Raw genomic sequence first — 25,257 nt, 5'->3', positions numbered from 1 at the left:
TATGATCATGCATTGATGGAGTCTAACTCTCCTGCTGGATGGCAATGTTTCAAACAGCTGGGAGTAGAAGGGGGAATGGAGAGATGCGCAAAAGGGGAGTTAATGAAACATTGAATATGAGAATCTCCAATTTTATGTACCGCAGGCTTACATCACAGAAGACGTGTGTTGTCTTGCGCGAAGATGCCTTGGTCTACAGTGTGGCCAAAGACTAGCGTGTGTTCACTTGAAGGGAAAGTCTTGCAGATACATAACATACTGTAACATAACACCACTTAATGGACGCTCTCAGCTAAAGTGCCTTACACTGTCGTCAATGAAAACACTTTTAGCAAGGGAGGCCCCCGTGGGAGTTTCACTGTGTTGATGCCATGAGCTACAGTATGCTTTGCTAGCTATACATGGAACATGTATAGCTAGCAGTGGTTCTCAACCTGTGGGTCGGGACCCCCGGGGGTGTCCCCAAATTATTTTGGGGGGTCCCCAGATCATTAACTTAATGTGCAACGTTTTCTCACTCAACAGTAAACAAACCAAAATGAAGTTTAAGTGTATTGGGGGTATCTTTACATTTCCAAAGTGACAATATAAGGACTTTTTAATACTTCTAAAATGACAAATTAAAAATTGGTGAAATTGTGAAATATTATTAGAGGCAGAAATTGTGAAAATAGCCGATCGTGAGGCGTTGTGAGCATGTATATGTTCTATATGTTGCCAGTTAACGTATAGTATATGTCTTTCTAGCTGTGTGACTGTGCCCTCCACCTATCCAACTGCAATGTCCCAGGGGAACATGTCCCCATCGCAGTGAGGAGACAAGTTGTGGCCACATGGGTACAGATCAAGACACACCTGCAGCAGCAGATTGGTCCAAAGATGGACATTGATGATGAGGTATGCCATCTACTGTAATCCTGAGTTTGACTGATTGATTGAAGACTTTATTAGAAGTTTGCATAGGAAAAGGTACAGTTTCATGACGGTACAGTTCACTGGTACAAGGTCTACTAAAAGGAGATCCTAGAAAAGACTAAGCTTATTTCCATAGGAAACCATTGAAGTATCTCATACCGGTATAATATAAAGCAGCTGGATTGATGGCATACCAATTTTCTATTCAACATCATTCTAATTTTGCTTCATATGCCACAGTTCTAATGTGCGTTTATGAAGCGCAAGTTAGGCTGTTAATTACTGTACATCCTTTATGCGGTATAGAGATGTTTCACAACGTTCTGCTGTTCTGCTTATTATGGAAGTATATAAAAGTGTCTCTGATTAGCAGGAGATCATTTTGGCAGAAATATGGGAAAAGGAGCTTGGCAATTTGCCAGTTAAATGGATGTTTGATTCATCGGCAGAATACTTTAACTGTTGATTGACTAAGTATACAGTCAAATCCATCTGAGTATCCATTTGTAATTCTGAGAATATGTCAAGTGTAACCAAATGGACCTGTAAGGCCTCATTTGGTTACATTTGTACACTCTCAAAGCTAAATGAACACTGAGGATGTTCCAGTGTATTTTCTCAGGAGAGGACAGTCGCCTTGTGAAATGCTTTGAATGAATCGCTGTGAAATGGGGTCACTTCCAACCATGCAAATTAAGAAATGCAGTGTTAATATAAATGATAATTATCTGTAATTGCAATCAATAAATCATTCATCGGTTCATTTTAATGCGCAGTGGGAAGTCATGCATTATCGACGACAGCATCTCGTATGTATTTGGAACACATGCTGTAGCATATAGTGAGTTTTGAATGCGGATACGCAAATGCATAATTTACGAGCATGTAGTAAAATACTGTATACTGTATGACTCTATAATTATACATACAGATTGTATATCCATCACAGTACTACAATTATTTCTGTGTGTGTGTGTGTGTGTGTGTGTGTGTGTGTGTGTGTGTGTGTGTGTGTGTGTGTGTGTGTGTGTGTGTGTGTGTGTGTGTGTGTGTGTGTGTGTGTGTGTGTGTGCGTGCGTGCGTGCGTGCGTGCGTGCGTGCGTGCGTGCGTGCGTGCGTGCGTGCGTGCGTGCGTGCGTGCGTGCGTGCGTGCGTGCGCGTGCGCGCGCGCCTTCATGTGTCCCTGCAGTGTATGAATGAGACTGTGTCAGCCATGACGCGCGTGTTGGTCGGAGTGGAGATGCTCCGGTGCAACAGCAACCCTGGGCAGATGGAGTTCTCTGTACCCAGCCTCTCCACAGTATGTACTGTACCTCCGTGTGCATTGCACGTTACCGCTCTTATTTTGCATGTGACAGTCCAGATTGCACGCAACAGATGCCCGGCCGGCGTCACGCTCGGATCCTCTGTCTGTGTCTGAGTCTGTGTTCTGTCCTGTAGCGCACAGTCATCACTATGCATCGGTGCGGTTTGCTGATGGCTTTTGTGTGGCTTGAGTCTTGCAGTGCATTGTTCTATTTTTAATTTGTGCTGCCTGCGTTTAAAGAAACATTTCATCCGTTCCCATGATGGTGTCCTACTGCTTCCCTCACCAAACACATCTCCCTCGCTCCGTCTTTCTGTCCCCTCCTTTTCTCCAATCCCCCCCTTTAATCTCCCTCCTCTCGTTTCCTTCACTCTCTTCTTGCCCCAATTTTTTTCCTTTACTCCTCCCTCCAATTTTTCTCCCTCCCTCCCTGCTTTGTATTTCTCCTTGTATCCCTCCCTTACTCTACCTGTTTTCCTCTGCTCTTCCACTCCCTCTACACCTTCTCCTCCTCACTCCCTCTATGCCTCCCTCCCTTCATCTCACCCGCCTTCTCCCTCACTCCCTTGCCTTAAATTATTTTCCCTCCCCTCTCTGATGATTTCCCAAATTCCCTCCCCTCCTGCCTCGTTTTCTTGTGCCTCCTCCTTCATGCCTCCACACGTTTCCTTCTCCCCCCTGTCCCCCGTCCCCCATCCCTGTCGCTCCTCTCCTGTCTTCCACCTCCCTCCCCTCTTCCCTGTGTGACACGTTCCATCATTAAAGCTGGTGCGCATGGCGTCCGACTGCCTCTGGAGTGATGCGGTGGTGGAACTGCAGGTGTGGGGCCAGCTGGCTGCCTTCTGCCACCGTGCCAATGAGCACAGCCTAGTCCTCCTCTGCACCCAGAGTGCTCTGCAGCTGGAGACCGCCGCGGCTCAGAGGCTCAAGGCCGCGCCCTGTGCCCAGTAAGTGTAGCTGACCGCCAGATTACTGGGACTCGCGTTCCAACACCCTGAGAGGCTGCCAAGTGTCAAGATAAATCCAGAATTTGGTTCACTCTGCCCTCTTTTTTTGGGGCTTGTTCCCCATGAGGCCCAAAGTTAAATCTGAATTCTGGCTGTGCTTACCGTTGGTGCATATTGAGCTTGGCACATTTCCTGGGGCAAGCTGCCCAGATCACTCATGTCACTCATACTACTGTGATTTTCCATTGGCCACTACTAAGGGGCAGCTGCGATTTGTTGCCTTGTTACTGTCTTATATTCCAAATGGTCAATGGTAAGTAGCCTACATACTTTCTGTTAATGATTATACTATGTGTATTTTTTTGTAATGTGTGAAGACAGTAGACTGCGTGAAGTGAGTGAGATGAAAAAAAAAAAAAAACTAGGTGAAATCTGCCGATCTCAATAGGTACCAACGGTATGTTGTCGGAAAAAGTGGGGGTGGTTGAGATTTTTGTTGCTTGATGATGAAACTGCACGAGGTCAAAATGACACCTTGTGCCCATGAGAGAACATTGCACTCAGTGTTGCATGATCTTAGTTTTGTTTTTTCTAAAAGTTTGAGAGGACCACAATGGAAGAATTGGTCTGAATAACTGATGTATTTATGTATGCTGTCTGTAGATAGATAACTGATGAACCACTGTTCCAGGTACAGTCCTTCTGCAGTGAACGGGATGCTGAGCAGTGCCGCCTGTTTGAGGGGTTTGAGTTTGGTCCATGAGTCCAACGGTGATCCACGCAGTTACACCCATGCTATGGAAGTGCTCCTCTCCAGTGTTAGGTGCGGGACCCCCCACCCTATAATCACAAAGAGTTGAGGCATGCCATTTTGTATAACACAGTTCTATTATGAAAATTGCAGATCTACATGCTCACAACACCTCGCGTTGCGAGGCGTTGTGAGCATGTAGATCGGCTATTTTCATCATTTCTCCCTCTAATATTTGACAATTTGGCCAATGTTTAATTTGTCATTTTAGAGGTATTAAAAACTCCTTAAATTGTCACTTGTCAATGTGCAGATACCCTCTATACACTCAAATAATTTGGTATAACAGGTTGAGAACCACTGGTATAAATGATTACATTTTCTCTAACCTTCTGTATATCTTTGCACGTTTGATAAGCCTGATTTATACTTAGTGGCGTGCCGGCATCACTCACCGAATCTACAAGCTCACAGCCACAAGTGTCTCAACATGACGTGTGGATTGGCTATTTTCAGTACTCAGCTCAGCACACATCAAGTATAAAACAGGCAATACCTTTTGCTTTCTAATCGTTATTTCAACCATCTCTACTCCTCTCAGCTATGCAGAGAAAGCTGAGGACGTGGCACTGTGCATGGCTGCGGCCAGACACTACTGGAACACCTGCCTGCCTCTGACACACACCCCAGCTGAGAGATGTCAACTCCAACAGCCCCTGGAGAAGATCCTGAGTGCCCTGACCAACACCGGCAACAAAGACACTGTAATGAATAAAATCCTTCTTTACCCCCCGGCTCCACCGAGCGCGTCGAGCGTCGCGTCAACGTCAGCGTTGGGAACGCTCCCGTTTTAATCAATGAAGGGAGCTCCACTGCCGACGGCAACGTCAGCGTCAGACGCTCCGGTGCCGGCATCCAAACTCAAAAATTGCCCCGGTTAAATTTTTTGACGGCGTCCACAACGTCCAGTCATGTATAAATTATGATTAAATGTAATTGCATTGCATATTAAATGTATAGGTCTATACCGTACGTGCCTTTCTGCTGTTGGATATCCATTCACGTCATTCACAAGGGTGACTAGATGTCCCAAAATTCCTCGCATATTTTGTAATTACAGTGGTCTTCCCACTTGATATAGGCTAATCACAAGTTCACAACAGGCAACAACGTTCTCAATTCTTCCTCCTAAAAACAGGCCAGCAGTGAGTGACCGAGTCTGAACACAGATTTTTAGGCTATACATATCCTGGCTGCGCTGGACTGGTGCACCGAAAATAGCCAATCTACAAGCTCAGACACATTCACAAAACAGCTTGATGACAGATTCATGCACTCGACATGTTGTGAGCTTGTAGATCTGCTATTTTTTTCCCGGCACTTTACCCAGCATAAATTATTATAATTAGGCATATATAACACTACAGTTGATAATGCGAATATCAACACATTCACGTTCAGTGGAGCCAGTCGGACGGCAACGTGTCTGCGTCAATGACGCCGTCAAGACGCAGAGCAACGCGACGCAGCCAGTGGAGCCCTGGGGTTAGGAAAAACAAATTAATTATTTGATCATTTATTTTGATCTAATCTCTCTCTGATATACAGTACTGTATGTGCTTCTAATCTGGACTATGCAAATTCTAACTACCCACAATGAATGGACGATGGACACTCGTTGGGCACCCTATCGGCCATATTCACAACATGCCAGCCATTTTCCTGATACTTGGAGAGTGGGAAACCACAGGAGGGGCAAAGTGACTTTATATCATAATTTCTTCTTAGTCAACAATGGAATACCAAAAAAACCTTAAATACCTCAAGGTTTAGTTGCAGAGTGGCGAACATTTAACATGGCGTTCCGATTTTGGACATTATAGGTGCGTTCCAAAACAGCACCTATAACAGCAAGGTCACAATGCATCGTAATACGTCCCGTTGTGAGCTTGTAGATTGGCTATTTTCACACGTGAAGTAGCATATAAAATAAGAGTTCACGTTCTAGAATTCATATTTTACAATCAGAGGAATAAAATAAATTACCTAAATAAATGTCCTTTAGGTAACTTTATTTAATTGGTACGGGTAGCAAATTGAACAACGTACAGTATACATTTCAGCACAAAACCATCTTCACCGCTACACAATCAACGTATACCGCTGGAGAAGACTTTGTACTGAAATGCTTACGTTGTTCTGTTTGCCAATTGAATAAAATCACCTGAAGGACATTTCTGTGCGTGCGGTATTTGATTAATCAAGGTCATGCATTGTTCTTCTCACTGTAGTATATCTACTGTCTCACATTAAGCACCCACTGTCCTATCAGGGTTAAGGGCTCTGACGTATTGATGCCTTTCCTCTTCTTTTTCTCTCCTATAGAAGCAGCGGGGAGTGAAGTCCCTGACAACCCTCACTCCTGGGAGCTCTCAGCCTGAAGCATCAAGTGAGTTTGTAAAGCTACTTCACATGCTTAGATGTATGGCTTTTTATTGTCTGTACCTGGTTTCGCCAATAGATGTATTAAATGTGTTATTTCCATACTGCAGCTAGTTAGAGGGCACATAGTTCATTATTCCTCCCAAGATAGAGAAGTTAAGCTTTGAGGTCTGCAACATTTTGAATGTTGCGTCTGCACAGCAAATTGGCTGTTGAACCCTGAGCACTCTGTGTGCTATGAAGAACAGTTTGAGTTTGAAACTTCATTTTCTCTTTGTTTGCACGTGTGTGTGCCCGTGTGTGTTTGCGCATGTACAGGTGAAAATGATTTGGCCGTTCAAGTCGCAATTTACAGCCTGCTGTTCTACATCCACATTGATCGATCAGACTGGAAAAGTGCGTTGCAGCTGCTTGACAAAGCAATCAGAGACATGCCTCGAACTAGACACTGTCTGTAAGTACAAAACACACTACAGTATACTCCATAGCTGAATCTGGGAATCAGAAGTTCCCTGGTTCGCCCCCCGGTCCACCCATGTCAAAGTATCCTTGAGCAAGACACTTAACCACTATAAAAGTCTGTGTTTCCGAGGCTACTTAACCACCAACTGCTTCCCGGACACAGTACTAAGACTGGGGTACAAACTGAATCTAAGTGCCGTGACAAAAGAGAGAGGAGTAGACTACTAGTAAGACACCTCAGGGCGACATGCGACGAGGTCGCACCAATTCTTGGCCATCTGGCCAGTGATGTATATCGGACCAGTTACCCATATATGGAGACCCCTGCATGATAGTCAACAATGTTATGTCAAACATGCCCAAATATGGGCATTACCAAATATGGGCACTCCCAGATATGTCCTTAATATTGATGACATTGAGACAGGGATCTCCATATATGGGCATAAAACGTATGTTAATTAGTTAGGCCAAGCAGGACCTTGGCGAGTTAGGGCCTGGGTTTGATGCCTGGGGATCTCCATATATGAGCATAAGGGGTACCCTAACAGGTTATCATCTGGGAATGCCCATACTGTATATGGACATTTTATTTATTTTATCCTTTATCCATATACATATATGGACTTAATATTAACGTTTTCGGGGAAGGTAGGGTGTAAATCAGAGTAAAGCAGGCTTTTGGGCCAGTTAAGGCCTGGGATTGATGACATCAGAAATCTCCATATATGGGCATAAAAGGGATTTTGTTTCTGGGAATACCCATATATGGACTTTCTATTTTATTTTATCCTTTCTAATAATTAATAATAACATGTATCCATATATACAATATATTTTATGCCCATACATGGAGGTCCCTATCTGAACCAGCCACACAGATATGGGCCATGTCTTGGCCATCTGGCCGTTGATATATATCGATGACATCAGGGATCTTCATATATGGGCATAAAAGGGATTCTGGGGAATACCGATATATTAACTTTTACATAGGGAACCAACCAATAGACTGTAAAAAATTGATGTGTACTGACACAGACAGGCGGAGACAAGCTGCGACATTTCTCGTGGTAAACTGAAGGTCGCAGTTATTTTTTATCGCATGCTGGTGTCACTTGCTTAAAATCAGTTTTGTTCGGTAAGAGACACTGACGGCCTAACACGTTTTAATAGGATAAATAGATAGATACAGACTTACTGCAGCATTTTACAGATTTTCACATAATATTCACAACCATTTTCTGAATTGCTTGGTGATGATGACTACTTTGGCTGACCCCTTGTGAATGTTTGTATACGGTAAATTGTATGCTCAGTCTTTAAATACATAATCAATATTTACTCGCTCTTCATGGCGTATGAAGGTGGGCTGTATTATGACATTGATTATATCATGCCCTGGTCTCAAACCATGACCGCGTACCCTCTCTGTTGCCCCAGGCTACTATATAAACACCGCGTGTTGACGCGAGCGAGGCTCGGGGAGAGTGTGTCGATGGACATGCAGAAGTTCAGGGACAAAGGGGAGATGTACTGCTCTGACATGTGGCACCAGGTGGCCCTGTGTGCCCGGGACCTGAGCCAACAGCTGACCTGCTATCAGAACGCTATCACATCTCTGGTGGTAAGAGCTGGAATAATAAATACATGAAATACAATAAAATAGTTACATCTAGCTATAATACTATAGCTAGATGGGGTCCTTGGCATGGAAACGTTTGGAAACCCCTGGACTATTAATCTGCTATAGCAGTGGTTTTCAACCTTTTTTCATATCAAGGTCCATTATTTATTCAGCATTTGAGCCACAGACCACCATTTTGATGAGATCTCAAGACCCAAAACATAGAATATCTTGTTATTGTAACGATAACATTGTATCCACAATTCCATGCAGTATTGATGTGGTTCCATGGGAGAGATAACAGGCAAATGTTGACCTTAATAACATTTCTTCCTCTTCATTCTCTAATTGTGTAGACTTCTTGTAAATTAATTAATATGGTGGTTAACAATAATTTAATTCTGGAGTGTAAAATGAGTGTAAAATAAAGCCAAATGGACCTGTAAGGGTTACACTCTCAAGAGTTACAGCTCTATAAGGGTCCATTTGGTTACTAACTCATTTAGCTGGGGGCCGACAGGAAACCCCTCAAGGACCACTGGTGGTCCCCGGACCACTGGTTGAGAACCGCTGTGCTGTAGTATACTTCATCACTATAGTCACTATGGTGATGAGATACTGTAGATCAAGCGTGCATCCTGTTCAAACTTGTACTTGTCCTGGTGTGTGCATTTGGAAGAGGACGTTAAGAGGTCTACATCACCATCTTGTGGAGACAACATGTCATTACATGTATTTTGTTTTCTATTGAACTGAATAGATAATGCTGTTCTATAATGTCCTGTTTTTCAGAATGTTGAGAGTCAGTGGCAGAAGGTAGGCCTTCTGCTGGAGTTTGGAGAGTGGCTTTACAGCCAGAACTTCCCTATAGCCGATAACCAGAACCAGGTCCAGTGGGCCATAGACATTCTTCTACACTTCAACACAGCACAGGCAGAGGGAGAAGATGGTTAGTTGCTAAATACTAAAACTATTTTATTTCATGAGGCCAATGCTTTTTGGATTTGAAGGAGAAAGGAACAGAGTGATGTGATTTGAGGTAAGGGTCAATTCACAGCTCTGTTGTGTCTGCTATGATTATTATAATTTCTTTCCTTCAATGGAATTTTATGGAATTTTTACACTCCATGAAATATTAAACCCAGCAAATGCTGCTCAAAGGAAAATCAACTCCCAAAGGAAAACATCCAAACAACAAACATCACAGGGTTCTGAAAAGCACTGCTGGGTCACATCTTTGAATCTGATTGTTTTAAGATGCCTATTGTGTACAACCCTATAATATTCACAATTCAAATAAATTTGAATTGGCATAGCTGGGGTTATTTTGGTTAATTCTGTTCATAATGATGTAATTATGTTTTCATTTTGTCAAGGTGCATTAATGATGTCATATTGCTGGACAATAATTATGGATAATCATATTTTATATTGCACGTGTCGTGCATTATGTTTTCATGTTGAGTAGTGTTATTCCTCTGTCCTCACTTGTACAAACAGCACTAGTCAGAGAACTACACATCTGGAAAACCGGCACTTTGTTGGCACAGCCCACCAGTTGCTCAAAGCCCCGGAAGATAACAAAAATGACCGTTTACAGTATTTTCCGGACTATAAGGCGCACCGGACTATAAGGCGCACTGTAAATGAATGGTCTATTTTCGAACTGTTTTCATATATAAGGCGCACCGGACTATAAGGCGCACATAATAGACGCTACCATTGTTGCGACCGTAGGTCGCATTTACTATCAAACCCTGCACAAAGTGTAAGTCCGTCCGTCAGTCCGTCAGTCTGTCTGTCACACACAAAGTGTAAGTCCGTCAGTCTGTCTGTCACACCTCACACGTCACACTCTTGCCCTGCTCATATCTCCGCAACCGTTGCCCCGATCCATGCCAAATTTTGCACACACACTCCTTACCTGCCAAACTACAACCTCCAAGGACCCCCGGAGCTCCAGGGACCCCCAGGTCCCTGGGGGACCCCCAGATGTAAAAAATGACCAAATGTGCTAAACTGACCAAATGACCACCCCAACGGGGCTGCTCACGGGGAATTCCCGGGGACCACCGACTCCTGGTGCTCCAGAACGGATGCAAAAGTGGTGGCGCCCCCAGTGGAGGACCCCCTACACTGCAGCTCACATAAAATGCCGTAACTCCGGCTAGGAGCGACCGGGACAGCCGGGGCCGGTACCTATTCGTCCGCCTTGCCGGCGCGGAGACCCCACCCCTCATTTCTCACATGGCCCTCTTCTAGCGCCACCATGAGGCCGATTCTTGAAAAACACATTTTTGGACACTGCTCCTACAATTTTTGCCTTAAAATCACGCAAATCACTACACAGTATGTCTACACTCATGTCATCAACATGGATCAGGAAGATTTTGGGCAAAACACATTGTCTACACATTGTCTACACTCATCCCATCAACATGAATCTCTCCCATATAGCGCCACCTCCAGGCCGATTTTTAAAAACACATTTTTGGACACTGCTCCTACAGATTTTGCCCTAAAATCACGAAAATCACTACACAGTATGTCTACACTCATGTCATCAACATGGATCAGGAAGATTTTGGGCAAAACACATTTTTGCCCTATTTGTGGAGATAAGTGACCTACGGTCGCTTATCTCCCGATTAGGGAGCCTTACTGGTGTTATGCATCCAACAGATGGAGCTGTGCTAAAGGGAATGTCAACGTCAATGAATGATCCATATATAAGGCGCACTGGACTATAAGGCGCACTGTAGTTTTTTGAGAAAATTAAAGGCTTTTAAGTGCGCCTTATAGTCCGGAAAATACGGTAGATCCCGCCTACTGTATCCGATCATTTCCACTCACACATACAGCACATGAACACAAACAGTTGTTTCCGTGTCTGCTCTAGAATGGAGATGCAAATTAGAAAGCAAATTACTTTTTTTTTGTTTGTTTAAGAATCCATTGATCAGGCTGGGAAAGGATTATTTTCGATTCCGATTCTAGGACACCCGTGGGTGTCTTTTGAACTCTCCCGTGTGCGGATCGGATCCGACTTTTCAAAAGTTGGTGAAAAATGCATCTGAATCCTTGCAGAGAATTTGTTCATTTCAGAGTTATATAGGCCAATTATAATGTATTCAGGCATATAAGGGATCCTTTTAAATACATCATATACGGTATGTGTATTGTAGAGGACCAGTCTAATGATGGAGGTGTGACCCCAGTGAAGAGCGAGTCTCTGGTGGGAGTGCAGCTGCTGAGGGAGGTGAAGCGTCTGGACAGCCTGGTGAGAGCATACACCTTGCTGGCTGTGATGGCGGACAGGGCCTCACCCCAGTACCAGCTTAACCTGCTCCGAGCCTATACCTTTGTCCTGCAGATATGGAAGGTAAGGGGCACCCAATCACCACTTTTTAAGTACAGGGGTCTTCAACGTTTTCAGGCCAAGGACCCCTTAGTTGAGAGAGAAATGAAGCAGGGACCCCCACAACCTTTCATAGATTCCATGTAGTTTCATTGTTTGACAGCACAATCATCAGTATATTTTGGATTCATGTTAATGTGGGTTTTCAGATATTTAACCACTTGAATCATCAATACTTAATAAACTTGACCTTTCACTGTACTTAGTCGGCTATTTTCCCCCTACAAAGCTCTTTACCAAAAATAGCCGTTCTACAAGCTCACAACGCCTCGCAGCGCGAGGCATTGTGAGCTTGTAGATCTGCTATTTTTGGCTAAAGAGCTTCTCAGAATATGGACGCTAGGGTTCAAGTGGTTAATATGAAAAAGGGGTTAAACAAAACAAGTTTCTATCACACAAAGATTTGGAGGACCCCTTTAGTAACTCTGAGGACCCCCTAGGGCAGGGGTGGGCAACTTTGATGATGGTGAGGGCCACTATATTTTCACCTTCACTCCAGAGGGCCACATTGCATATTGCTACGTCCTACTTTATCATTCTAGTATCTCATACAAAAGAAGCAAAAATAGCAGATCTACAAGCTCAAAACGCATGAATATTTTTTTGTTATTTTTGAATTTGAATCCTGAAATGTACAAATTGTATTGAATTTCAAATGCATTTAGTTACAGTATACTCAGTTAACTTTATGAACTTAAATACGAATACGAAAAAAAAAACTAACATTTCAGTACTACTATACTAGTCATTAAGCTACTAAGATAGACTGAAGGAATTAAAGTGGGTCATGTTTGCATGTTTGGAATTATAACAGCTGAAATCAATAATATATCAGTATTCCGATATTAACCTGCGGGCCGCATTAAGTGAAGGTGGAGGCCGCATGTGGCCCCCGGGCCACCAGTTGCCCATGTATGCCCTAGGGGTCCCAGACCCCCTGTTGAAGACCCCTGCTTTAGTACAAAAACATTTGAATGCATTCAGTACTGTACTACTACTACTGTAGTGCGAGCTCATAAAGAAAAGAAAAGTCTGCGAGCTCTTGTGTCTCTGCAGGTGTCTATGGAAATGGTGCATGAGGCGTACAACGAGACTGCGAAGAATCTTCCAGCTCAGAAGTCCCCCTCCTCTGCCTCCAAGAAAGACAAAAGCACAGACAAGGACAAGGGCAAGGGCAAGAAAGCTAAAGACATTCAGCCGGTAGGATGTTTGTAGCATCACTGTTTCAAATTCACGATCAATAACAAACAACATTTCATCCTTTGCTGTTTTCATATAGTTTAATGTAAAAATGTTATTGAAAAAAACACAGCCTGCTCACACATTCAGAGGGTGTCAGGAGTCATTAGAAAAAAGGACGGGTGTTTTTGATGAATCTATCATGGTTAAAACGAGTTTGAAGTTTGTATATTAACACATCTGGTGCCAACCCCGAGTTTCCCGAGTTTGTATTGGTACCACCCCTGTGCCAACCCAGAGTTTCCCGAGTTTGGGCCGTTTTTGAAGGAAAAAAAAATTTTTTTGTTTGAAAGCTGTGAACAGTGTGCACACACGTGGTGCATCATCTAGGCATGGGCGTGCACGATCTGTGCTCTATAAATTACATGGAGGTCTATGGAGACCATGGCATCGCGGGACATTGAAGAGAAAAAAATCATTGCAACATAAGTGTTAAGGGGCGTGTCTGATATCAAATATCTAAATACTGAATAAAGCAATTCAAAAACTGTCCTGGGTGTTCCCAAAAGCCTGATTAGATGGTAAAATTACCAAAAGTTATTTTTGAAAGTGAAATATCCCTGAAATATCGACATTACCCAGTTGCCAGTGTTGGGAACCTGCCACTCTTGACTTGACACAGTTTTACTGCAAGCCAATACTAATAACAAATGTTATTTCCTGCTATCATACGCTTGGCCAGCCTCCCACTGATGAGAAACCTAAACGTCAGTTCCAGGAGGAGGTGCTTCCTACCAGCCCAGAGGAGTGGGCCCGCTACGCCTGTCCTGAGGAGGCCCGCACCACTTTCAGAACCAACCGCAGCCCCCACTGTATCAACACACACAGTATCACCAAGGAGGCATGGCCACACGCACACACACACACACACACATACGCGCGCGCACACACGCACACGCACAACGCGTGCGCGCACACACACACACACACACACACACACACACACACACACACACACACACACACACACACACACACACACACACACACACACTTTTTGCCTGGAAATGTATGAACATATATTTGATATACTGTATGCAACATATATGTGTATCATATATGTGACTTATTCAAAATTGGCTGTCTCCATTTCTACATATTATGTATACCAGTATATATCCATACTGTATTATGTGGCATATGTGGACATATATAATCTATATATGAGACATATATTTCATATACTGCATATGCACATATATGAACCTGAATGTGGCATATATGCAGCATATATTCTGCATATAGTTGCCATATATTATTGGCAAAATTTAAGAATTAAAACAACTAGCCCTTACCCGTTCAAAGATATGAGCTCTGAAATGAAGTGCAGTGTGTGGGTTATGGGGTGTGCACTCTGCACACAGTATATGAGGGATGGAAAGTAACTTTAACTGGTGCTTACATGATAATATGTAGGAGCATCAATGTAAGAAATACCCGTTTCGTTTAATGGCTACAGAGATACTGTGTACCGATCTGCATGATTTTTGGACAACATCTGTAACAGGGCCAGACAATCCCCCCCCACCCCCACCCCCCCCGTGCGCCACACACACACACACACACACACACACACACACACACACACACACACACAGAGCTGGTTAAACATGTTTCCTCATGCTAGATGCAGAATAGATAAGCCTCATGCTAGATGCAGAATAGATAGTAGTTACACCATAAAAATGCTAATATACAGCATACGATTTGTGAAAGTGACAAACGGGCTTCACAGTTATGTTAGGTGTGTTCATATGCTAATGGTGATGCGATTTCAGATCAATTGCTCCAGCCACTGAGGAGAAACGCTGTTACAGACAGACAGACAGACATTTGGAAAATTATATGTTTGATATATAAAAAATAAAAATCGTCTGGCCACCAGGGGGGGGGGGTGATTTCCCACCTTGCCACTCCTATAGAATGCCACTGCACACACACACACACACACGCGCGCGCTCGCGTGCGCTCTCCCCCATTACCCTCGTTACCCTCGCTGTGATCCCAGTCATTCCCTGTGGCAAGGTGTTGTGTTTAATTGGCACAATTATCCATGCAGCAAAGATTGTATCGCTTGGCGACAATCCCAGGGTTGAAAGCTCAGCAGCTGGAAACACTGACCCTGGTGTTGACAAGCCACTGTGTATGTGTTTACCCAAAGGGAAGGTGCACTTATTGATCTTGCTGCATCAAATCACACTGACGGAAGTGGAAGAAATTACAAATTATTCTGTTAGAATTATATGACAAAAACATCAGTGAGATGCAATTATTTTGTTGTGCAATAACTGTTGACCAGTTTTTAGTGAGGCCCATTCTGATAGGGCAGTTGTTCTCAATTGTTTTAATTTCAAGGACGGACCCCCAGACTAGTAGTATGCATCAGGCCACGGGTCGGACACCTAACTATGGGAGTGTACACATTCTCTGAGTTACAGACCTGTAAAGGGTCAATTTGTTTCCCAACTATGGGTCATTTTACTGGGGAGCCCCTAGAACCACCTCAAGTACTCCTGGGGGTCCCCACTCCTCAGACACCACTTTGATAACCACTTTGACAGGAGATGCACAGGTCATCAGTAACACATTGATACATACAAAGTTCTTTGCAATGTTCTGTAACAATAATTAATTATTGTTTTCCAAGAAAGTTCCAAGAATGTTTTTTTTTCCCCCCCATCTGCCGGCAGACTCAGAGCCTGTTCTATCTTGATCTGCTGGCTAAGGAGCTGCAGTCGCTCTCTCTCACCCACCTGACTCTACCCATATTGCACCTTGCTGAGACCATTGCTCATGACCTTGCAGACAGGAGGAGCCTCTCTGACCTCTACCGTTTCAGGTAAGAATTAATTGACACCTCATTAAACCTTAAACCTGCACTATACTGTATACATGTTGGAGTGCACTGCCCCACAGTTCTGTTTAGTGTTCAGTTTAGTGTTGACTCTCCCAAGATACTATCTACTAGTGATGCGCGGGCCGACCCGGTGCCCCCACCCGCCCGCCAACCCACCCGCAAAGGGGCGGGTGGGTCAAGGTTTCAGACTCAATTGGCGGGCGGCGGGCGGGCGGGTTATCACCACTCTCATGTGCAAAAAATAAATAAGAATAATCACCTGCTCTTATTTGCCCTTTATTCTTAATAAGAGTAGGCCTATAAGAATAATAATACAACATTTTGAATACGAGCATGAGCGATCGAGTTTTAAATATACGCTGTATAAATATGATTGACATAAAACCTGAAACGCCATTCTTACCCCGACGATGCCCCCTCGATTTAGAGAGAATGAACGTCTTTAAATGAATGTCTACTGTAGACCTTTCTGTAAAGCGACTTTGGGTACTTAGATAAGCTGTATATAAAGATGAGCTATTGCTATTGTGGAGATGATATAGGCCTACCATCTTTTTTTTTAAATGCGGGTTGCGGGGCGGGCGGATTCGTTGATTTGTAGATTGTTCTGTGGCGCGGGCATCACTACTATCTACACATTCCGCAGCCTGTTTTTTAATATAGTAGTTGTACCAGACTGTAGTCGGGCTGGTACAACTACTGTACTACATACTGTAAAAACTGGCTTCCTGGCAAGTAGTGCTGCCTGACATGTCTCAGCATAAACAAACCACCTCTGCTGCCTTCTCGCAGTCAACTAAATAATTAAATTGCCGCATATAACAGTAGCATGAGTCTTGATGTGTTCACCCTATGTTTCTCAAGCTGTTTGCTTCAGAGAAGGAGATTTATAGGAATTAATTGAAAGCTTAAAGAGGACTTACTGCTCGAGAGCTGCTATTATGCCAGTCATTTGTCAAGTGGCAGAAAAGGAAAAACAATCAGCAGTGGTATTTCTTCACCCAATTACAACACTGAGTGATACACCTTTCGTTGTTGTACCCACGTTGGAATCAGAGGGCAGCTAAAGGGGGAAACATGTTTCTCCCTATAGCTGCCCTATAGCCAACAAGTGGCTGTGTGTTACTCTAAAGCAGATAAATCAGAAATAAAATACTATATTACCCCGTTGAAACATCTGTTCTAGATTTACTGAGTGACTCAATAATAACTGCTTTTGTCTGTTTCTGGTTTCCTCACCTGTTCAGAATTGTGAAAATCTGTTGTCAGTTGGGTCTAGAGACATTTTCACCGTACCATGGAAAGCTAGTGAATCTGAGCAGCATCAAAGAACAAGAGCAAATGAGGTTTGTCTACTATTTTCTTTTTCTTTTATTTTGTTTTAACACTTTGTGCTTTCATGAGCAATGTGCTGTAACCACTGTAACCAGTGGTGTAATGTAACTAAGTATATTTACTACTCAAGTAACTGTACTTAAGTAAAATTCTGAGGTATTTGTACTTTACTGGAATATTTGCAATTTCCAATACTTTTACTTCTACTCCACTACATATTGGATCCAAATATTGTACTTTTACTCCACTACATTTTTTTGAAAACTTTAGTTACTAGTTACTTTGCAGATAAAAAATATATAATATTATAAAAAATACATTTATCACTTTAGCCCTATTTTATAACTAGGTTATTTGAAAATAGCCGATCTACCATGCGACGCGTTGTGAGTTTGTAGATCGTCTATTTTCAAATATTTTGTACTTATTTTTGATGCTTTAGGGTGCCCTCACACCAAAATACCTATGAGAGTGGAATCCGCGTTTTTTGCAGAAATCCTCTGCTGGCATGAAACCGCTTCACTCTCATTGAAATGCATTGGCGGAACGCGGATTCCACTCTCATAGGTATTTTGGTGTGAGGGCACCCTTAGGCTGCACCCAAACCAAAGTATGGTCGCCAGCGGATAAACTATTTTTGTGCGCGGCTGACTAAAACGCAGAGAGCTCATTCTGTAGAAAGCCAGTGCTGCGCCTGTCAGTCACTTCCAAAACCCTTCCCATTCCTCCTTTGACTCACCTGATTGGACAGAGGGGAAACCGGAGAATTTATCTGCTCCAGCATAAACGCAAGTTCGGCGCGGCGCGCACAGATACTGTATCCTCTACTGGCATGAAACCGCTCTATTGCCATTGAAATACACTGGCAGAATGGGGATTCCACTCTCATAGGTACTTTGGTGTGGGTGCAGCCTTAAAGGGGAGAACCACCCATTTTCAACAATGAACTACCGGTATGTCATTAATATACCTTTGAGTTGTAATGTGGAAATAAGAAAAAGTCCCCCCCTTCTGTGTTGCCTAAAACTGGAGGATTGATTGTGGGGTTTGGCTTGCAAAGTACACCTTACTGTACATACATACATCACAGTATTTTGATGCCATACTTTTACTCAATTACATTTTTTCGAGACTTTTACTTGTTACTTTTTTCCACCTGTGGTAATTACATGGTATCCATGATTCCAGGTGCCGCAAAGCCATGGCTCTTCAGCGAGCGAGGAGGAGCTTGGACACTGCTGTCAATGAGGTCAGTCAGCTTCGGTAGTAAATGACTATACCATTGACTCACAGTACACAGTACTAGACAAAATCTTACTATTACTCCAAAATCTCACAAATTGGCGGTATGCTTTGGAAAATTGTAAGCAGTTATGGCAATTAAACAGTACAGTGAATGATTGTCAGTGGAATAAACATGCCAGACCTCTGGGATGGTCCTTTAAGGTAGTAATTGCTTTTCACGCTACACATGTCCCCTATCCCTCATGTGATTAACGAGACACATCAAACGTAATGGAACATAATGGGACAAATTCAAAGCATGTTCTTTTTGCTCAACACAGTGAAAGACCCTGGCCAGTGTGGGTCTGGAGAGAACAGCTGTTGATAATGGCTCCAGGGGTGTCGCACCAAATTCTGGGCCCTGGATACAAGGATTCACTGCGGGCCCCCCCATGAATGTTCTTCATAGGGGGAGGGGGTTTAACCCATTTAGACTGGGAACGCATTATTTTGTGCTTTAACTATTGAAAATAGCAGATAAACAAGCTCACAGCACGGCACGGAGTGCAGTCTTTGAATATTTCAAATCCTTATAAGGTTTTTTGAAAAACCTATGTTTCCATGTCAGTGGTGCTCAAACTTATTCATGTGAAGGACCCCCAAAATTATATGTATTTGCCCACGGACAACGATCTCAAGATATTTAGTTCCAGGGACCCCCCAGAAGCAAATCTTTAGTTACAAATGTTTGCTTAAAAAATACATATATTCAAATATGTGCACACATTTTCACGACTTTTCAAAAATAGCAGATCTACAAGCTCGCAGCGCGGCACTCGGTGCCACGCTGTGAGCTTGTATATCTGCTATTTTTCAATAGCTAAAGTATAAAATAATTAAGGCGGCCCCCTCCACCTTGGGCCCTGGTAACTCAGTCCCACTCCCACCCCTTGTGACGCCCCTGAATGGCTCTGCCGCAGCCATTAAACCTCACACCTCAGCAACATGCTATATGTTGCTATCCTAGCAACAGCACACAGTAAAATCCTCAGTGTTCATTTATCAATTTATTACCTCAGAGTGTACAAATGTACAGCACACCAAATGTACACTCTCAGAGTTAAATTAATCACTGAAAATATTACTGTGAATGCTGTGTCCTAGCTACTGTAGCTGTATATCACATTGCAACATCAAGTCTAGCTTGCCTAGTAACAAAGGTAAGAGTCATCCTTCTGGTACCTTGGTGGCTCAACAAGTTGTAATAGTCCTTATGATTAAAGAGAGAGAAAGAGAAAGCGAAACAGGCAGGACACGTAGGCAGAGCTGTTTGGTCCTTCACATATTTTTTAGGAGTCCCTCTTCCTAACAGAACCCCCAAATCCCCTCTGCAACAGACCGTAATGAGTTTTACTATTGTGAAATGACAAAAGTTACTTGCTTTACCTTGATTTTATCTTCAAATCCCATTAACAAAGAGTTATCCTGCTCTATCCTGCTTTAGGTCATGCAGTGTTTGTTGTAATGTCTTGTAAATTAATGTGCATACATTTAATTTATGTGCTGATTATGCCGTGCAAACAATGTGGGTTTGAAACAATTCAGAAGGTAATATTCTTAACCCTATACTTTGTTGACCTGAAGGGAGAGGCAGCTAAAGCTTGTGATTGGCTGCGCGGAGGTGGCGAAAGTCGGGGGGGACGGAGATACACCTAAACCTATCCTTATCCCTAACCCTAACCTCAGTAAAACTAACGCTGGTGAATGCTAACCTGCCAACGCTGGTGAATGCTAACCTGCCGAAGCTGGTGAATGCAAACCTGGTGAATGTTAAACTGGTTGGACCAACGGTGCTTAACACAGTTGCTTTTTTGATACACTCGGACTTAAAGACCTGCAAAAAATACTCTTGACCTTGACCTGAGTCCCCCATGAGTATATTCTTGGCCCCCTCCTTTTTCCCTAATTGTACACCAAGTCTTGCACCAAATACAGTAGCTGATCTACAGGCATAGTACATGTCGCAAAGTGACAGTTGCACCCTGTCCGTTCGCCTGTGTGTGTGTGTCCGTCCGTCTGCGAGCAGGATCAGCCTGTTATAGCGGCACTAAGAGGCGTATTTTTGTTAAACGTTTTTTTTTATATTGCTCCCTCAGATTTTGTCCAAACATCAAGAAAAAATGCGATTGGCGTGAAACAGGAGGCCACAATAACCTACCTGACCTGGAAGAGAGTGGAAACCTGTGCTCTGAGGAGCACCTTTTCTAGTTATATTTGAAAGCTCAATTCATCGTGTTTTCACAGCAGTGTTGTATTGAGTTTTGTATTTTCATACGGTATATTGTGCATTTGTTTTGATGTATTGTGTTACAAGCTCACAACGCTTTGTGTAGCGATGCCTGTGTGAGCGTAAATCTGTTTTTGACAGAATGAGCGACATGCTCAGAATAGGAATGCTATTGTTCAAGCGGTTACAATACTCCAGTTTGACAGGTTAATAAGGATTACAGATTGCTGCACTCTGTGGCTCTCCACGTACTTCTGACAGCAAAACACATACAACTGCCACACTATCCTTGAATGTAGATTCAAATTCAATTGAATTTGTCTTGCACCTAGAGCTCAACGATTCATGCAGTGTTGTTTGAGTTGGTGTTTGTTTTGATGAATTGTGTTTTGATGTGCTTTGATGGAACTGAAAAAAGAATTTTCCACAACCCTATTGTTTTCACAGAAGGAGGTGGACCACCTAGGTGGCTCTGGCCTGCTGAATGCTGAGGCGTGTGCTCATCACATCTGGCTGGACAAGGCTGAAGTGTGTCTCAGCATGGGGCTCTATCAGCATGCCAGGCAGCTACTGGCAGAGGCCCATCTGGTGGCCATGGTGAGTTGAATCAGCAGGAGACCTGGATTTATCTTGTGTAGTGTTCATGCACTCTGGTGGTGCTGTCGTGAAACCTCACTTCAGGATAGGATCTGCTGTCAAATCCCGCTGTTTGTCTGTGTGGATCGGGAGGGATCAGATGTTATTTTAGTAATAATTATGTCTGTGGTGGAGAGCTGGGCAAAGTAGCTGATACACAAGACAATACGTCTCGCATAGTTTCACATAGCCAGACAATCTGCATACTGATAGACCAAGTGACATACATCTAAATTCAATTAATGGCTAATTAGCTAATTGGTGGAAACAATAATAATAATAATAAAAAAGTTATAGAAACAATGCAAAAACTTCAGGGCAGTCCTTCATATTGGGATATGGTATCATTATTGGTTTTCAAAGCAGTGCTGGTTTTCGTCAAAGCCAATTCAATGAATTTTGATTTCCCCAGACGTATTGTTAGGCGGAGATCTCTGACCTTCTGGCTACACAAGACTAGGTTTCACCACATCACAACAATCCTTATCTGTTGTGTTGCCAGCCTCATAAAAGTCAGAACAGTGTGGTGGTAATGTCCAAATTACTTGTGGTTGCGTTGTTCCACTAAGCCAGGCTTATGCATGAAACAGCTGTCTCTCTGCCACTCAGTCAGTCTGCTAATCGCCATGAGCAGTAATTCCATCTCCTTTATTAGACTCCTTAGACTGAGTAAGGTAATGTAACGTAGGTACCCCTACAACCCTGCCACCCACGTACTAATCGGTACCAAAGAAAATGTTGTCATAACATCAGATTTGCCACATCTTTAAAATAAACTGTGACCTTGATTGGAACGTAACAACAGTTTAGTCAGGAACACTCACATCAAAGTAGATTTAACCATTTATTGCAACAAATGGAATACACAAACTTGGCGTTAAAGGTTAAAATATATATATATATATATATTTGAGCGTGTCCTGCATAAACCAACGCTAAGCTTCATGATGTGGCGAACCGTATGTTATATATAGGCTACTATTATCAGACTTTAGTCGACAAACTCAACACTGCTTGGAATCCCCTCTAGCCTCAACACTTACTGCACTGCTTTTTACTTAATCCTCACCATTCAGGAGCTGGGGGACCAGGCCGCTGTGGCGAGGGCCCTGCTCGGCCTGGCCAGGCTGGCCTGTGAAGAGCAGAACCATGCTCAGGCCCTGCCGTTGCTGGAGAAGGCCCAGGAGCTCGGTGGGGACGAGGAGTTCTGGTACTGCCTCACTCTCACCAGGGTCAAAGCCACCGTGGGCATGCAGAGAGGCCCGGATGCACACAGCAAGGTCTGCAACCACCTACAACACAGCGGTTCTCAACCTGGGGTTTGGGACAATATTTATCTGTGGAACTGAGTTAAACTAAATGTAATGCCTCAACTCCTACTTAATTGGTTATCTGGGTGGGAGGCGGAAGGATGCTAGCCTCGCAACAGCCAGACTCTCCCAGGGGAGAGTCTGGGAGTCCTCCGTAGACAATGCATTATGCAATGACGTAGTTACTCACTTTGACTGACAGGTCCAGTCAGTAGTCATCAGCGCATCAAAACATCGTCGGGAGAACATCAAATACGTCTTTTCCAGACAGAAATTCCAAAGGTGCAAACTGTTGTTCGTTTTTAAGTTATGAGATGCCATTGATTTCAGATAAAACTTTGCTTAATGCAGCTTTTATTTGCGTTTTGTGAACTCGCATCGGACATGGGGTCCGCCATGTTTGTTGTCAAAATGCGAGAGCTGTAGCAGCCTCTCGACCAATCAGGAGCGGTGTGAGGCGGGTTCGCTTGAAATGATTTTTTTTTTGATGATTTTGATTGGAAATTAGAAAAAAATTGCTAATAAAGAGGCTCATTGGGAGGGACACCAGACCGAGAAAGGAAGCACATTGGTGATGACGTAGCTCGGGATGGCTTGCGAGGCTAGAAGGATGCTGCAAAGGACCATTACTACATCTAGGTTTAGTAATTCCTTTGTCCCTTGTACAATCAGACTTCTAAATAAAAAGGTCAGCAGATAGATACATGTAGCATGTAGGAACATGTTTTAAGCACTTCCCTGAACGGGATAATAAAGTTTACCGTGCCCTTGGGAGGGTCCCCAGTTCAAATATGATTATTTTAGGGGGTCTCGGCTTGAAAGGGTTGTGAACCACAGGCCTACAAGACTCAAATTGACTGTATTTGCGATGTGTTTAATGCTACTATTCTTCATTGTTATCAGCGTCTGTTTCCTTTCAGATCGCTGAGATCATAAAACAGGGCTGCACAACTCTGAATTCAGTTCTGGAGCAGCGGCCGAACCGAGCTGCAGCCATCAGATTCCTAATCATGTCACTTGAAACTAGGTACAGTACAGTTCAATGTCCCTCTCTCTCTCTCTCTCTCTCTCTCTCTCTCTCTCTCTCTCTCTCTCTCTCTCTCTCTCTCTGTAAATGTATTATGTATAAAAGGTTTTGATTGATTGATTGATTGATTGATTGAATACATTATTAGACAGAAATGTAAACAACGCAAGTTACAGTCACATTTGGGCTAAAAGGATTTGTTTCCATGGTACTTTGGAGAAAAGCCTCCACAAAAAAAGTATGTAGTAAACTACAGATTATCATTGTTAACCTGAAGTGACGACGAGGCCATGCACAACAAGCTGCCTGTGTAGAGATGGGTTATGCAATGACTAAGCCAGGCCTCTAGATGTCACTGCTGTGCTGTGTTGTCTTCCAGAGGCGCTGTGGAACACTTACATGCAGGTGGTCTTCTTGAACCAGGGGAGTTCCTGTCTACCCAGACAGTTCAGAGGCTCATGTCAACCTGTGACACTCTGGGAGAGTGTGCCAGCGGCTTTATTAAACTTGGCTTCAGAGAACAGGCAGCAGAGGCACATCTGGAGCATGCACAGGCACTGAGGTTAGTAAGTTGTACACTGTAGAATCCTGGGCGTTAATGTAACCAAATGGACTCGTCCATTATTGAATCAGTGCGTTGGTTCGCTGAAGATCATTAACCTAGAGCATACATGGGCAACTGGCGGCCCGGGGGCCACATGCGGCCCCCACCTCCACTTAATGCGGCCCGCAGGTTAATACCGGAATACTGATATATTATTGATTTCAGCTGTTATAATTCCAAGCATGACCTGCTTTAATTCCGTCAGTCTATATTAGTAGCTTAATGACTAGTATAGTAGTATTAAAATGTCTTCTTTTATGTCCAACGTATTTGTATTTAGGTTCATAAAGTTAACATGAGTATATAACTAAATGCGTTTGAAATTAAATCAAAATGTTACATTTCAGGATTCCAATTAAAAAATAAAACAAATAATTCAGGATTCCAATTCAAAAGAAACAAAAATAGCCGATCTACAAGCTGCTTGTAGATCTGCTATTTTTGCTTCTTTTGTATGAGATACTAGAATGACAAAGTACGTAGGACGTAGCAATATGCAATGCGGCCCTCTGGAGTGAAGGTGGAAATATAGTGGCCCTCGCCATCATCAAAGTTGCCCACCCCTGACCGAGAGGATCTGGCCTGTATTTGATTAGATTTGTCAGCATTAAGTGTAGTAAATTAATGTTTGTGCTCTGAGTCTGAATCACTTTGCAAGACTAGGGCTGTCACTTTTTCAACAACAACAACAAAGATCTCCTACGTTATTTTAAGTCACTCTAGATAACAGACTCTGTTAAAGAATGTACTGAATTCTATTCCAACTGGATCTCAGAGAGCATTTATTAAAAAAAATCCACGGCTTCTATGGTTGGCATTATTTGCTAGAGCCAAGTGTATGACTCCTCAGTCTCCTTAGTCCTTACTGAC

At 43.2% G+C, this 25,257-nt stretch overlaps 1 protein-coding gene across 1 annotated transcript in view; it reads left to right on the top strand.

Annotated features, from left to right (window-relative positions):
- Positions 1-25,257, top strand: part of cfap46 (cilia and flagella associated protein 46) — a gene marked incomplete at both ends in the record, with an annotated part of 97,491 nt that overhangs the window by 34,187 nt on the left and 38,047 nt on the right. Inside the window, 19 exons of the mRNA XM_080740602.1 lie at positions 748-897; positions 2,105-2,215; positions 2,987-3,168; positions 3,860-3,991; positions 4,521-4,683; positions 6,305-6,368; positions 6,680-6,815; positions 8,267-8,450; positions 9,243-9,399; positions 11,636-11,832; positions 12,925-13,068; positions 13,790-13,948; positions 15,798-15,946; positions 17,212-17,310; positions 18,488-18,548; positions 21,258-21,407; positions 22,523-22,726; positions 23,677-23,783; positions 24,163-24,345. Coding sequence (XP_080596728.1) covers positions 748-897; positions 2,105-2,215; positions 2,987-3,168; positions 3,860-3,991; positions 4,521-4,683; positions 6,305-6,368; positions 6,680-6,815; positions 8,267-8,450; positions 9,243-9,399; positions 11,636-11,832; positions 12,925-13,068; positions 13,790-13,948; positions 15,798-15,946; positions 17,212-17,310; positions 18,488-18,548; positions 21,258-21,407; positions 22,523-22,726; positions 23,677-23,783; positions 24,163-24,345 — 2,732 coding nt within the window. The remainder of the gene's footprint in view (positions 1-747; positions 898-2,104; positions 2,216-2,986; positions 3,169-3,859; positions 3,992-4,520; positions 4,684-6,304; positions 6,369-6,679; positions 6,816-8,266; positions 8,451-9,242; positions 9,400-11,635; positions 11,833-12,924; positions 13,069-13,789; positions 13,949-15,797; positions 15,947-17,211; positions 17,311-18,487; positions 18,549-21,257; positions 21,408-22,522; positions 22,727-23,676; positions 23,784-24,162; positions 24,346-25,257) is intronic.

The sequence above is a fragment of the Nannobrachium achirus genome (genome assembly GCF_963921795.1).
Source record: "Nannobrachium achirus genome assembly, chromosome: 13".
Taxonomy (NCBI): domain Eukaryota; kingdom Metazoa; phylum Chordata; class Actinopteri; order Myctophiformes; family Myctophidae; genus Nannobrachium; species Nannobrachium achirus.
Note: the sequence above shows the minus strand (reverse complement) of the source record. Positions and strands in the feature narration are given on the sequence as shown.